General features: G+C 46.3%; 1 protein-coding gene across 1 annotated transcript in view; it reads left to right on the forward strand.

Annotated features, from left to right (window-relative positions):
* The window catches only part of GPSM1 (G protein signaling modulator 1), a 393,869-nt gene that overhangs the window by 137,687 nt on the left and 239,759 nt on the right, over positions 1–16,423 (forward strand). Inside the window, exons 7-9 of the mRNA XM_075324733.1 lie at positions 8,276–8,431; positions 13,537–13,645; positions 15,123–15,240. Coding sequence (XP_075180848.1) covers positions 8,276–8,431; positions 13,537–13,645; positions 15,123–15,240 — 383 coding nt within the window. The remainder of the gene's footprint in view (positions 1–8,275; positions 8,432–13,536; positions 13,646–15,122; positions 15,241–16,423) is intronic.

Genomic DNA, 16,423 nt, shown 5'->3' on the forward strand with positions numbered 1-16,423 from the left:
GACAGTGACACAAGTTTTGTTATTTTAGCTGTTTACAAAAACATGTTCAGAAATACAATTCTATATATAATATGGGCTGAAAGTGCACACTCCCAAACAAAGTTGATCGGATGGCGCTTCATAGTACAGATGGACAATGACCCCAAGCATACAGCCAAAGCTACCCAGGAGTTCATGAGTGCAAAAAAGTGGAACATTCTGCAATGGCCAAGTCAATCACCAGATCTTAACCCAATTGAGCATGCATTTCACTTGCTCAAATCCAGACTTAAGACGGAAAGACCCACAAACAAGCAAGACCTGAAGGCTGCGGCTGTAAAGGCCTGGCAAAGCATTAAGAAGGAGGAAACCCAGCGTTTGGTGATGTCCATGGGTTCCAGACTTAAGGCAGTGATTGCCTCCAAAGGATTCGCAACAAAATATTGAAAATAAAAATATTTTGTTTGGGTTTGGTTTATTTGTCCAATTACTTTTGACCTCCTAAAATGTGGAGTGTTTGTAAAGAAATGAGACAATTCCTACAATTTCTATCAGATATTTTTGTTCAAACCTTCAAATTAAACGTTACAATCTGCACTTGAATTCTGTTGTAGAGGTTTCATTTCACATCCAATGTGGTGGCATGCAGAGCCCAACTCGCCAAAATTGTGTCACTGGCCAAAGATTTCTGGACCTAACTGTATATATATATATATGTGAGAAACTTCCAGCTGCACACTATTCACAGTGTACGGCTGGAATTTTTTCTCATAGTTATACACCATCCAGATACGCACCTGTTCACATTGTAAAGGTGCTGCCAGTATGGTTTGAAGGCAGGTTAGTACCAGCGTGGGAAACCAACAAGGGAACCCCTATTTCATTCTGTTTTTTTCTATTGTAAATACGTAAATTCTAGAATGCCCGATGCGTAGAATCGGCCCGCCTTCTAGTATATATATATATATATAATATACTGCAAAGCATCCGGGTGGTGAGAACCTGTGCAACATTCCCCTCCTTAAAGGGATGATTATATAAATGTAATCAGTCTATGAAGTCTGGGCCGTTTGCTGACATTCTCTATGGGTTCCTGCCTTTGGAGGGACATTTAGGCAGCGAATGACTTGTTTCCGTTGGATAAATCCATCTCAGTCTTATCTTCTTTATCACAAATTATAAATATTGGCAGTGCCCGGGCACAAATAAAGGCATTCCTGAGAGATTGAACAGCCTCAGCCGTGGATTAAATGGAAGTACACATACAGGAAAAGTGTCCTAACCTGTCACATCGATGCACTACGCTTTAGAGGTGACGGCCATTAGTGGGAATCCAACTGTTCAGTGATAAGGTGCTGCCCCATTAAAGTGATACCATCCCAATAATAGAGCCCTCTTCCCCTTAAAGGGAATCTGTCACCAGGTTTTGCTCCCCCATCTGAGAGCAGCATAATGTAGAGACAGAGACCCTGATTCCAGCGATATGTCACTTACTGAGCTGTTTGCTATCATTTTGATCAAATCAATGTTTTCTCTGCTGCAGTTATATAGAGCTCATGACTATGCTGGACTACCTGGCAGCAGCCAAGTAGTCCTGTAATGATAATCTACTGCTGATTAAACAGGGATTTTATCAAAACTGCACTAAGCAGCTCGCTCAGTAAGGGACACACTGCTGGAATCAGGGTCTCTGCTCTCAGATTAGGTGTTAAAAACCTGGTGACAGATTCCCTTTAATGAACACCTGTTTGGAAATACGTCCCAGGTATGGAGGTCCTTGGCTGTAATCTCTGCTCCTCCTCCAGTGGCCAAGGTCGAAGAATCCAACCATCCAGACCGCAGCAATCAACCCCCGTTGTGATGCTTGTATAGAGCCATGTATACATCAATAGTATTATGTGGGATCACAGATCCCTTTTGTAGAACCAGTGTTAACTCCTTCGTGACACATGACATACCATGTCTGTCTTGGATCATGTCCCTTGCTTTGATGTGCGCTCACTCGCCCAGCCTAATGCTTTCCCTGCACATTTCCCTGATGCCCCGCACTATGTAGCACAAGCGATCGGATGATTGCAGCTTCAAGACTAGTAAAAAAAACCTGTAAAATGTAAAAAATAAATAAATTTAAAAATATGAAGAAAAAAACCCAGTTCAAAGCACCTTTTGCCCTTATTGAAAATAAAAAAAATTAAAAAAATACACATATTTGGTATCGTTCCTTTCAGAAATGTCCGCTCTATCAAAATATAAAATAAATGAATCCGATCAGTAAACAGCGTAACGAGAAAAGAAAAAGCAAAATGCCAGAATTGCAGTTTTTTGGCCTCTGCAGCAACAAAAAAAATGTAATAACAGGTGACCAAATCATCATATATACCAATAAATGTATCAGTTTGAGAGCAAAAAAGAAGCTTTCACACAGCTCCATATCCCAAAAATTGGAAACGTTACGGCTCTTGAAAAGTCGCGACACAAGCAGAATTATTTTATTTTTTTTTTTCTAATATTTTTTTTTTTCACCACTTAAACCAGAAACGATACATGTTTGATATCTACATAGTCGTACTGACCTGAAGAATTATACTGCCAGGCCAGTTTTATGGTAAAATGAATGCTAAAAAACATCCCCCCCAAAAAAAATTCCAGAATTTAACTTTTCTTTTTTTTATTTTATTTTTTTTTATTTTGCTACACTTGGAATTTTTTTTCTGCTTACCATTATATTATATGATAAACTGAATGGCGTCATTCAGAATTACAACAACCCATCTTGCAAAAAAAAAATATAGATAGATAGATAGATAGATAATATGAGAAAAAATTCCAGCCGCACACTGTGAAAAAACAAAATAAATTCTACCTTATAACATAAATGGAGGTATTTAGAATATTATTGTCAAGGTTAAAAAATGACGATGATGATGATGAGACTCAAAAGGTCTCTCGGGATCTGGCTGCTGTTTCAAATTAAAATGTCATGAGTGCACGTCGAGACTAAATAACTGGACAGCGAGTCAGTTACATCTATCTCCATGACTGGCTCTGACCAAGTGCTCTTTATTATTTGAAAAAACTCTAGACCGAGCAGTAAGGAGGTGTAAACAAAAGTTTTAGTCCAACCAAGTATCGTAGGTCGGGGCTTCATGACGTATAGGATGTGCACATCCTCCTTGGATTGGTCAGTCCAGGCTTCAGGAACTTCTTTTGTATATCACCTCGGGTGTAGACAGGAAATGGCAGCCATCTTCAAGCTGTATATATATATATATATATATATATATATAATATATACTGTGTCTAAGGAAAATACACTGAATATGAAATATACCTATATAAACTTATTAGTAGAAGAATAAAAGAGAACAAAGACATGCATAGATATGTGTGTTAGTTTACATCTTACTAAACTATATACCTGAGTCTATGAAATGGCTGAATTAAGTATTTTTGTATACTCAGTTCTCATCCCCAACATTATAATGGCCAGTGTAATACCAGCCCAGCGCCCCTTCACGGCACCTCCTTTGCTGGGTCCTATGTGGCACCCCTGAGGCTTCTGTCGCCACAGAGATATTGCACCTCAGCCAGAGGTGTGATGTCCCATCCTGGGTAAGAATGGGGTCATATGCCGATCCACAGACTAAAACTTGCACACACCAATTGGTAGGCATACACTGGGTCAGGGATAGTGGCAGCCACCCCCATAGATGTATTCATGGGGCCATAAGTCCCATTTCTGGTCCCAATAGTGTGGGTGGGGCCTAGTCAGGGTGGGAGGAGTCAGAAAGGGAGAGCAGCTATAGGAACCAGTCAGTTCCAGTTTTACCTCAGACAGTCTGTGAGAGGGAGGAGGAGAGGGAGGAAGTTACCTCAGGAGAGTGTGAGAGGGAGGTAGTTACCTCAGGAGAGTGTGAGGGGGAGGTAGTTACCTCAGGAGAGTGTGAGGGGGAGGTAGTTACCTCAGGAGAGTGTGAGAGGGAGGTAGTTACCTCAGGAGAGTGTGAGGGGGAGGTAGTTACCTCAGGAGAGTGTGAGAGGGAGGTAGTTACCTCAGGAGAGTGTGAGAGGGAGGTAGTTACCTCAGGAGAGTGTGAGGGGGAGGTAGTTACCTCAGGAGAGTGTGAGGGGGAGGTAGTTACCTCAGGAGAGTGTGAGGGGGAGGTAGTTACCTCAGGAGAGTATGAGAGGGAGGTAGTTACCTCAGGAGAGTGTGAGGGGGAGGTAGTTACCTCAGGAGAGTGTGAGAGGGAGGTAGTTACCTCAGGAGAGTGTGAGGGGGAGGTAGTTACCTCAGGAGAGTGTGAGAGGGAGGTAGTTACCTCAGGAGAGTGTGAGAGGGAGGTAGTTACCTCAGGAGAGTGTGAGAGGGAGGTAGTTACCTCAGGAGAGTGTGAGAGGGAGGTAGTTACCTCAGGAGAGTGTGAGAGGGAGGTAGTTACCTCAGGAGAGTGTGAGAGGGAGGTAGTTACCTCAGGAGAGTGTGAGAGGGAGGTAGTTACCTCAGGAGAGTGTGAGAGGGAGGTAGTTACCTCAGGAGAGTGTGAGAGGGAGGTAGTTACCTCAGGAGAGTGTGAGGGGGAGGTAGTTACCTCAGGAGAGTGTGAGAGGGAGGTAGTTACCTCAGGAGAGTGTGAGAGGGAGGCAGTTACCTCAGGAGAGTGTGAGAGGGAGGCAGTTACCTCAGGAGAGTGTGAGAGGGAGGAAGTTACCTCATGAGAGTGTGAGAGGGAGGTAGTTACCTCAGGAGAGTGTGAGAGGGAGGTAGTTACCTCAGGAGAGTGTGAGAGGGAGGTAGTTACCTCAGGAGAGTGTGAGAGGGAGGTAGTTACCTCAGGAGAGTGTGAGAGGGAGGTAGTTACCTCAGGAGAGTGTGAGAGGGAGGTAGTTACCTCAGGAGAGTGTGAGAGGGAGGTAGTTACCTCAGGAGAGTGTGAGAGGGAGGTAGTTACCTCAGGAGAGTGTGAGAGGGAGGTAGTTACCTCAGGAGAGTGTGAGAGGGGGGTAGTTACCTCAGGAGAGTGTGAGGGGGAGGTAGTTACCTCAGGAGAGTGTGCGGGGGAGGTAGTTACCTCAGGAGAGTGTGAGGGGGAGGTAGTTACCTCAGGAGAGTGTGCGAGGGAGGTAGTTACCTCAGGAGAGTGTGAGGGGGAGGTAGTTACCTCAGGAGAGTGTGAGAGGGAGGAAGTTACCTCAGGAGAGTGTGAGAGGGAGGTAGTTACCTCAGGAGAGTGTGAGAGGGAGGTAGTTACCTCAGGAGAGTGTGAGAGGGAGGTAGTTACCTCAGGAGAGTGTGAGAGGGAGGTAGTTACCTCAGGAGAGTGTGAGAGGGAGGTAGTTACCTCAGGAGAGTGTGAGAGGGAGGTAGTTACCTCAGGAGAGTGTGAGAGGGAGGTAGTTACCTCAGGAGAGTGTGAGAGGGAGGTAGTTACCTCAGGAGAGTGTGAGAGGGAGGTAGTTACCTCAGGAGAGTGTGAGAGGGAGGTAGTTACCTCAGGAGAGTGTGAGAGGGAGGTAGTTACCTCAGGAGAGTGTGAGAGGGAGGTAGTTACCTCAGGAGAGTGTGAGGGGGAGGTAGTTACCTCAGGAGAGTGTGAGGGGGAGGTAGTTACCTCAGGAGAGTGTGAGAGGGAGGAAGTTACCTCAGGAGAGTGTGAGAGGGAGGTAGTTACCTCAGGAGAGTGTGAGAGGGAGGCAGTTACCTCAGGAGAGTGTGAGAGGGAGGCAGTTACCTCAGGAGAGTGTGAGAGGGAGGAAGTTACCTCATGAGAGTGTGAGAGGGAGGTAGTTACCTCAGGAGAGTGTGAGAGGGAGGTAGTTACCTCAGGAGAGTGTGAGAGGGAGGTAGTTACCTCAGGAGAGTGTGAGAAGGAGGTAGTTACCTCAGGAGAGTGTGAGAGGGAGGTAGTTACCTCAGGAGAGTGTGAGGGGGAGGTAGTTACCTCAGGAGAGTGTGAGAGGGAGGTAGTTACCTCAGGAGAGTGTGAGAGGGAGGTAGTTACCTCAGGAGAGTGTGAGGGGGAGGTAGTTACCTCAGGAGAGTGTGAGAGGGAGGTAGTTACCTCAGGAGAGTGTGAGAGGGAGGTAGTTACCTCAGGAGAGTGTGAGAGGGAGGTAGTTACCTCAGGAGAGTGTGAGAGGGAGGTAGTTACCTCAGGAGAGTGTGAGGGGGAGGTAGTTACCTCAGGAGAGTGTGAGGGGGAGGTAGTTACCTCAGGAGAGTGTGAGGGGGAGGTAGTTACCTCAGGAGAGTGTGAGAGGGAGGTAGTTACCTCAGGAGAGTGTGAGAGGGAGGTAGTTACCTCAGGAGAGTGTGAGAGGGAGGAAGTTACCTCAGGAGAGTGTGAGAGGGAGGTAGTTACCTCAGGAGAGTGTGAGAGGGAGGTAGTTACCTCAGGAGAGTGTGAGAGGGAGGTAGTTACCTCAGGAGAGTGTGAGAGGGAGGTAGTTACCTCAGGAGAGTGTGAGAGGGAGGTAGTTACCTCAGGAGAGTGTGAGAGGGAGGTAGTTACCTCAGGAGAGTGAAGGAGTAAAGTCTGAGGAGAAAGTGACAGATGGAGGTTCCTGGTGGAGATCCTGGGATCTAGTTAGGCCCAGGTGACACCGAGAAAGAAAGGATCCCAGGGCCACGGAAGGGCATATTGGCTCGTGGCCTGTTCCACTGAAAGATCGGGTGGAGGGATCTGGCTGCATTCGGGGATGGTCCCTAGACTGAGGGAAGAAAGACAATTCCTCAAAAATAACACCGAAGGCCCGGGGGTGGTTGCAAGCGCCTGGGGCCACCACCTGCCACAGATCCCCTGTGAAGCGGGCAAGATACAGCTGCGGTTATCCCCCTTTGTACAGGCCTGTGGTGGAGGCCAAGACCAGCTCAGCTACAACGGTCAAGAAGTCAGTCAGGAAGGAGACACAGGAGGGGTGCACCGGTACTGACCTCTGAACTACCCGGGATCGGTGGAGGCACCTGACAGTGGATCCCAGCATACTGTGGGCAACCGGTTTCCTAGCACCTGGACTCAGAAACAGTGAGTAAAGATCTTAACTGCAAGCCTTGTGTCGTCTGATTTATCCTGCACTCCAACCACAGCACACAACACCATAGAACCTACAAAGTACCAAAGGTTGCCCCGGGGTCCCCGCTCTACCTGTGGAGAGCAAGAAACACCTCAGCTGCCATAACACCAGCCCCGGAGGTCCCTTCCTGCAGCTGCAGCTCCATACGGTAGCTGCAAATTACCACAGGTGGCGTCACAAATCATACATAAACATTATCATCACCCCCAATACCGCCATATTAACTCACCCCACCAGAGTCACGGAATCGGGCCCTGCCACTGCTGACTACCCCGGACTAGTCCAGCCCGACACAGAGTCACCTAAGGCCCTGGGGTGGGCGAGTCACCTACACTACACTGCATCTTCTCTGGGTTTTAAAATAGAATTTTTTCACATTATATATATATATATATATATATATATATATATATATATATATTGTGAAAAAATTCTATTTTAAAACCCAGAGAAAGTGTGGTGTGGCGTGGTGTAGGACCCAGCAAAGGAGGTGCCGTGAAGGGGCGCTGGGCCGGTATTACAATGGCCATTATAATATTCTAGATACCTCCATTTATGTATAAGGTAGAATTTATTTTGGTTTTTCACAGTGTGCGGCTGGTCTTTTTTCTCATATTTATACACCACCCAGATACGCACCTGTTCACATTGTACAGGTGCTGCCAGTACGGTTTGAAGTCCGGTTAGTACCAGCGTGGGAAACCAGCGAGGGAACCCCTGTTTCATTCTGTTTTTTTCTATTGTACTATATAAATAGATAGGTAGATAAAAAGTTATGACTCTTGGAATAAGGGGCGGAAAAAAACAAGAGCACAAAAACGAAAACTCGCCTGATCCTTAAGGGGTTAAACCCTGTTGAGTGCACTGACCTCACCCCCCACTATTGGAGGCAGCTGCATGCCATCATTATTGATAGAAGGCTCTGTGCTGCCACCTGGTGACTGAAACCAATATTGACACACGTGTTCTCAAACTTTTTAAATCCGTGAAACTTTTTTACTGTAAATTTCTCATTGATTATTTCAGTGCGTGATATATTCTATTAATATATTACATATACTTTATTAATGTGTATACTTATTTTACGTATACTTTATTCAGATTTTTATCATTACAACGACATGGACAATATCTTGTAAATCCCATTATTCGCCTCCTCATTCAGAAGGTTTCCCAAACGCCACCTTGAATCTATATCACTGATTTGATGATTTTCTTCCAGGAGGACGCTGCAGCTCTCCCGACAGCTGAAGGATCAGGCGGTGGAAGCGCAGGCGTGTTACAGTCTAGGGAACACGTTCACACTGCTCCAGGACTACGAGCGGGCCATAGAATTCCATCTCAAGCATCTGTCCATTGCCCAGGAGCTAGGGGACCGGTGAGTGCGGCCGCTCGGGGGGCGGCGTGTCATCATTGTGCTGCACCCTTGTTTCCAGACTATATATATTTATACAATCTCATCCTATATGACCATTATATATCTTTACATTTATATGGAAGTGCACAGCTCTGCTCTATGGCCATGGATAGGGTGAATCTCCAGCTACAGTGTTATGCCTAATGTAGCCACAAGAGGGAGCTATAACATCATATTCACCATATAAAAGGGTTATAGCGCGAGTCTCCTCTTCATCTATATGGCATCCATAGATCATCTGCCTAATATCAGGAAAATGTTCCATATTTCGGTCACGCTGCATTGGATTTTCATTAGTATAAGCTGGTGTTTAGCAGGTCACATCATTAAGACATTCATGGATCTAAACCTCTTTTTATCAAGTGTCGTAGCGTTGTTTGACATCAGATAGTCTTACACGATAATAAACTGTGGAGGAAAGAAGCGCAATAGGGTCTTACCCAAGTAACAATGGGAGAAATGAAGGGAGATACTACTCACCTATAGGGGTTGTGAAAGTCACAACTCCTATAACAGCATGTGTGTAGATAATCCAGAGTCACAGCAGCGGTCCCTCGGTTTTGGCAGATAACAGAGAGTAATAGGATGAGGGTTTCCAAGCCGCGCCAAATGACGATCACGTTAAGCTGTTAGATTAATGTTGCTTTTTATTCCGTTTCGGAAGGCACCCCTTCCTTCTTCAGGACCAGATAGCAAAAAACATCAAATGTTGATGTTTTTTGCTATCTGGTCCTGAAGAAGGAAGGGGTGCCTTCCGAAACGCGTAGACCTGTAATTGGAATAAAAAGCAACATTAATCTAACAGCTTAACGTGATCGTCATTTGGCGCGGCTTGGAAACCCTCATCAGATAGTCTTAAGCAGACCATACATCTTTTAGGCCTTCTTCACTCATCCGTGTTTCTGGTACATGTGACAGCACGTCCGTTTTTACATGTACCAGAGACACGGACATACAGTGCTGGCCAAAAGTATTGGCACCCCTGCAATTCTGTCAGATAATCCTCAGTTTCTTCCTGAAAATGATTGCAATCACAAATTCTTTGGTATTATCTTCATTTAATTTGTCTTCAATGAAAAAAAAATAATAATTTGTCATAAAGCCAAATTGTATATAATTCCACACCAAACATAAAAAAGGGGGTGGACAGAAGTATTGGCGCTGTGTCAAAAATCATGTGATGCTTCTGTACTTTGTGTAATTAACAGCACCTGTAACTTACCTGTGGCACCTAACAGGGGCTGGCAATAATAAATCCCACTCGCAGCCGGTGACATGGAGTAAAGTTGACTCAGCCTCTGTCCTGTGTCCTTGTGTGCACCACATTGAGCATGGAGAAAAGAAAGAAGACCAAAGAACTGTCTGAGGACCTGAGAATCCAAATTGTGAGGAAGCATGAGCAATCTCAAGGCTACAAGTCCATCTCCAAAGACCTGAAAGTTCCTGTGTCTACGGTGCGCAGTGTCATCAATAAGTGTAAAGCCCATGGCACTGTGGCTAACCTCCCTAGATGTGGAAGGAAAAGAAAAACTGACGAGAGATTTCAGCGCAAGATTGTGCGGATGGTGGATAAAGAACCTCGACTAACATCCAAACAAGTTCAAGCTGCCCTGCAGTCCGAGGGTACAACAGTGTCAACCCGTACTATCCGTCAGCGTCTGAATGAAAAGGGACTGTATGGTAGGATACCCAGGAAGACCCCGCTTCTTACCCCGAGACATAAAAAAGCCAGGCTGGAGTTTGCCAAAACTTACCCGAGAAATCCTAAAACGTTTTGGAAGAATGTTCTCTGGTCAGATGAGGCAAAAGTAGAGCTTTTTGGGAAAAGCCGTCAACATAGAGTTTACAGGAAAAAAAATAGCGGCATTCAAAGAAAAGAACACGGTCCCTACAGTCAAACATGGCGGAGGTTCCCTGATGTTTTGGGGTTGCTTTTCTGCCTCTGGCACTGGACTGCTTGACCGTGTGCATGGCATTATGAAGTCTGAAGACTACCAACAAATTTTGCAGCATAATGTAGGGCCCAGTGTGAGAAAGCTGGGTCTCCCTCAGAGGTCATGGGTCTTCCAGCAGGACAATGACCCAAAACACACTACAAAAAGCACTAGAAAATGGTTTGAGAGAAAGCACTGGAGACTACTAAAGTGGCCAGCAATGAGTCCAGACCTGAATCCCATAGAAGACCTGTGGAGAGATCTCACAATGGCAGTTTGGAGAAGGCCCCCTTCACATCTCAGGGATCTGGAGCAGTTTGCCAAAGAATGGTCTAAAATTCCAGCAGAGCATTGCAAGAAACGCATTGATGGAACCGGAAGCGGTTGTGCGCAGTTATTTTGGCTAAAGGTTGTGCAACCAAGTATTAGGCTAAGGGTGCCAATACTTTTGTCTGGCCCATTTTTGGAGTTTTGTGTGAAATGATCAATGATTTGATTTTTGTTTCATTCTCTTTCGTGTTTTTTCATTGCAAGCAAAATAAATGAAGATAATACCAAAGAATGTGATTGCAATCATTTTTCAGGAAGAAACTGAGAATTATCTGACAGAATTGCAGGGGTGCCAATACTTTTGGCCAGCACTGTACGTAGACCCATTAAAATCAATGGGTTTTCGCACATGTCCATGTTTTCACGCGGACATGTCTGTGTGCTCCACATGGCGACATGTCTGTTTTTTCTCTGGCAGCACAGATATCGCACGGATGTCACACGGCCCGCACACTGATGTGGCACATACCGGAGAAAACATGTGTCTTTGAAATAAAATGATTATCTAAACTCACCAGTCTTCGGCGCTGCTGTCACTTGCTTCCGGGCCAGCTCATTATGCTCATGCATATTTACTGCACCACGTACCTGGAAGCAGCAGCGCTGTAGAGAGCAGTGCCAAGGACAGGTGTATATACAAGTTCATGCTGTCCTGATAGCACACTGACAGCAAGCGCTGAACACACACACATACGCACCTACACCACGGATTGCAAGATGTGTGAAAGAGGCCTTAGGCTGGTTTCACACATCGGACGGTCGCAGTCCGCGTGCAGACTGTAGTGATCGGACCGGCTCGGAGTCATCTGACCCAAACGCAAAAGCCTCCAAAATGAGGCTTTTCAGTTGAAGTTGAAGTTGGATATTGCGATTCCGTACTCGGACCGTGAATGTTGGATGTGCAATATCCTTCTTGGATAATCTTGTTTAGCTATTCCTAGCTCTCCAGATGCCAGCTCCCAGGAGGGTGGCTTCTACACCCAGTGCTCCAGACGGCGGCCCCCAGGAGGGCAGCTTCCAGACCCAGGGCTCCCAGGATGGCGACCCTCGGGAGGGCAGCTTCCAGTCCCAGGGCCCCCAGGAGGGCAGCTTCCAGTCCCAGGGCCCCCAGGAGGGCAGCTTCCAGTCCCAGGGCCCCCAGGAGGGAAGCTTCCAGTCCCAGGGCCCCCAGGAGGGCAGCTTCCAGTCCCAGGGCCCCCAGGAGGGCAGCTTCCAGTCCCAGGGCTCTCTCAGGAGGGCAGCTTCCAGTCCCAGGGCTCTCTCAGGAGGGCAGCTTCCAGTCCCAGGGCTCTCTCCGGAAGGCAGCTTCCAGTCCCAGGGCTCTCTCAGGAGGGCAGCTTCCAGTCCCAGGGCTCTCTCTCGAGGGCAGCTTCCAGTCCCAGGGCCCCCAGGAGGGCAGCTTCCAGTCCCAGGGCTCTCTCAGGAGGGCAGCTTCCAGTCCCAGGGCTCTCTCAGGAGGGCAGCTTCCAGTCCCAGGGCTCTCTCAGGAGGGCAGCTTCCAGTCCCAGGGCTCTCTCAGGAGGGCAGCTTCCAGTCCCAGGGCTCTCTCAGGAGGGCAGCTTCCAGTCCCAGGGCTCTCTCAGGAGGGCAGCTTCCAGTCCCAGGGCTCTCTCAGGAGGGCAGCTTCCAGTCCCAGGGCCCCCCAGGAGGGCAGCTTCCAGTCCCAGGGCCCCCAGGAGGGCAGCTTCCAGTCCCAGGGCTCTCTCAGGAGGGCAGCTTCCAGTCCCAGGGCTCTCTCAGGAGGGCAGCTTCCAGTCCCAGGGCTCTCTCAGGAGGGCAGCTTCCAGTCCCAGGGCCCCCCAGGAGGGCAGCTTCCAGTCCCAGGGCCCCCCAGGAGGGCAGCTTCCAGTCCCAGGGCTCTCTCAGGAGGGCAGCTTCCAGTCCCAGGGCTCTCTCAGGAGGGCAGCTTCCAGTCCCAGGGCTCTCTCAGGAGGGCAGCTTCCAGTCCCAGGGCTCTCTCCGGAGGGCAGCTTCCAGTCCCAGGGCTCTCAGGAGGGCAGCTTCCAGTCCCAGGGCTCTCTCAGGAGGGCAGCTTCCAGTCCCAGGGTTCCCAGGATGGCGGCTCCCAGGAGGACGGCTTCCAGCCCCAGCGCCTCCAGTCATTGGCTGCCATACCCAGCGCCCTCTTGATGGCATCTGCCAGTCCCAGCGCACTCCTGACATCCAGAAAAACATCACATCTATAACCTGGTCTTGACTTTCTTGTGCGGTTCCCATTATTCCAGCCGATAATTGCAATTTTATTCTTCTTGTCCCTTATGTCAATATCATTTTGTAAATGCATAATTTTCTTCCTTTGGTAAAGTGTTGGCGCATGCTCTCCGGCTTTCATGCCTCGGCAAGGAGGATAATTCCCTATCTACACAGTTTCCACCATGTCACACTGCAGATGAAACCCTTGGCTGCTTGCTGGTCTGTGCGTGCATCCGGGTCATTACTTCCGTTCTTCACACCTTCTACATCTCCTCATCCTCGCTCTCCTAAGGACCCGGCACCATCATCCATTGTTGTGTCTAATGTATGGAGTCCTGTCCCTATTGAGCTACATCACAACGACTGTCTCTGGATGTCAGGACTTTAGGAGGGTTCACGTGGCCCGTTTTGGATTACACCAGCTTCACATATTTATCTTTGCATTTCCCGCTTTACTTTGATCAGATCCGCTCCTATGTGTTCTGATTATTTAGTAACAACAGTCTCATATGGTCACAATGGTTGATTTCTTTACTCGTTACTTGCTTTCTCTGCTGTGTTGTGGCACTATGGATGACCCATTGACCAGTTTTGGTGTTTTTCTTCCAGGGTAGGAGAAGGCCGGGCGTCCTGGAGTTTGGGAAATGCCTATGTGTCTTTAGGAAACCATGAGGAAGCCCTGTGCTATGCAAGAAAACACATGGAGATCTCCTGTGAGGTAAGAAGGTTTTCATTGTGTTACTGGTGTGCAATGATGCGCGGACTCGCAGATAACTGGGACCGGCGGGTCTGTATTATCTGATTTTTAAAGGCTGGTTCCGGGCCAGATTCTGGTCCCCATATAAGTCCTTTTTTTTTTTAATTTATTTATGGTCAGCCCCAATTTTGATACCCAGCCATGATAAAGACAGCTGGGGGCTGGTATTCTCAGGCTGGGGAGACCCATAGTTATTGGGATCCCCCAGGCTAAAAATAACAGCCTGCAGCTGCCCCGGATCATGTCATGTTGCATTCATTAGATGTGACAATCCCAGCGCTTTACCCAGCTCTTCCCGATTGCCCTGGTGTGGTTGCAATATAGGTAATACGGGTTAATGACATTGCACAACTGTGACGAAGTCCAGAATTAGTGATGGGTAGAAGTCTGAGACCCCCCATCACTAATCCTATAAGTCAAAAGAAATAAACACAAACGCCGAGAAAAATCTTTCATTTGAAATAAAATACCGCACTCTCTTACCCTTTGAAGTTCCGCTGTAATCCATACGACGTCCCACGACAGTCCTGGCTCTGCTACATTTGTGCCTGGAGAGAGACCGAAAACATGTCCGATCTCTCCAGGGAAACACTGATTCAGCTGGCAGCAGTGATGTCACTTAGTTCACCAGAGGTCATACCCGGGTTCCCATGGTAAGACCTCAGGGGACCTGAAACAGTCTGGCTTAAAATGCAGGACCGGGCCCCACCAGCCCTTTAACACTGACAGCTGGGGGCGCGTCTGACTGCAACCAATCACAGACGCTAGGACGGCCAGTGGGCGGGGAAAGCAGGTAAAGCAGTGCATATGCAATGAAGGTAATGAGCGGCCCCTGAAGTAAATGGGCGGCCGCGGGAACAGATACAGCCACGCCGGAGCCTCAGTAAGTAGGATGTACTTGCACATTCTTATTATTTTCTTTATTTTTCCTTTTAATTTTTTTTGTTCATTCCCTGAGTTGCCGGATCCAGATCAAACTCCAGGGCCTGGGTTCGGCAATCTGGTAACTTTAAAACCACCCATCACTATTTGTGTGAGGAAATCTCAACATATCGGCACCAGTCCCCGCAGCGCCACTTTCAGCTAGGATTTGAGGTCAGTGCTGTGTGTGAAGGGGGCTGGCTGACCAGGGCATTTCAGTCGCAAAGCCAGCTCCCTTTACTGTCCTGGTCTGATAGGTCTATTAAAATGTCTGCCACCCGGAGCCAGCCCCCTTCACAAATTAGACCGTGCCTTCCTGCTGAACGTTTGCCCAAGTTTCCGTGCCTGGCGTGCAAAAGTAAAAAATATCTATAGTTTCTTGGCGGAAAGTGTTTGATAAATGATCCCGCCTAGTATTTGTGGTCTCAGCCACGTAGATAATGGAGCTGCAGAATTAGCCGTTGAATCTGGCTCCTGGTATTTTTTTTTGACCATTTTCTTCTGTTCACTATTGTAGATTGGTGACCGCAACGGAGAACTGACCGCTCGAATGAATGTAACTCAGCTGCAGTCTGCCCTCGGCATCGGGGCCGGAGACGACGATGCTTCCCAATGCGATGAATATGAAGCACAAGGTACGCTGCTGATGCTTGGAGTGTCCCCCTTCTTTAGGGGGGGGCGGGGAATTTAAAGGGTTATTTGAAAACTCAGCCATTCACGATGAATGGACAGATTCCATGGCCGCAGTGTGAACAGATCCCAAGCTCGAAGTCTGCCGAGTACATTGTAACACACCGGAAGCTACAAGCACTATTAGGATGTGTCATTGTGATCCTATTCAATGACAGCAAGCAGAGATGTTGAAAACTGGAAAGATTAGAAACACAAGATGTATTAGAAAAGTGGTGATTTCCCCATTATATAATCATCAACCCTCTGTGGATTTAACACTGAAATCACTCTTGCTCTTTAATTGAGCCCCAATGGGGACAGTGTTTCCAATGTATGTAGAGCGCTGCGGAATTAATGGCGCTATATAAGTGAATGAATAAATAAATATATATGCTGTTGGTGTATGTGTGTGTATATCTATATATATATATATATATATATATATATATATATATATATATATATATATATATATATATATATATATATATATATATCTATATATATATATATATATATATATATATATATGTATATATATATATATATGTATATATATATATATATATATATATATATATATATATATATATATATATATATATATATATATATATACACATATATATATATATGTATATATATATATATATATATATATGTATATATATATATATATATATATATATATATATATGTATATATGTATATATGTATATATATATATATATATATATATATATATATATATATATATATATATATATATATATATATGTATGTATATATATATATATATGTGTATATATATATATATATATATATATATATATATATATATATATATATATACCGGTATATAATGTGTGTGTATATATCTCCGTCCATTTGCAGGTTTCTGTCTGTTTTCGGTTTCCCTGTGCCCCACAATAAGAGCAGTTGAGTGTATGTGAGCAGCTGGTTTGCCCCTGACCGGTTGATGCCTCGCTATATGTCACCTCCACCTTATACATAATTGTGACTGATGATGGAAATGGGGTGTGATCACTTTTGCAGAGAGATTGGGAAGTGCGGCTTGGCTGCCGGTCAGTAGAATCGGTGCGGTTTGAGGGAAGTAGAATAGCGTGTGTATATATTGACACGGCG

Source organism: Anomaloglossus baeobatrachus, chromosome 9 (assembly GCF_048569485.1).
Source record: "Anomaloglossus baeobatrachus isolate aAnoBae1 chromosome 9, aAnoBae1.hap1, whole genome shotgun sequence".
NCBI lineage: Eukaryota > Metazoa > Chordata > Amphibia > Anura > Aromobatidae > Anomaloglossus > Anomaloglossus baeobatrachus.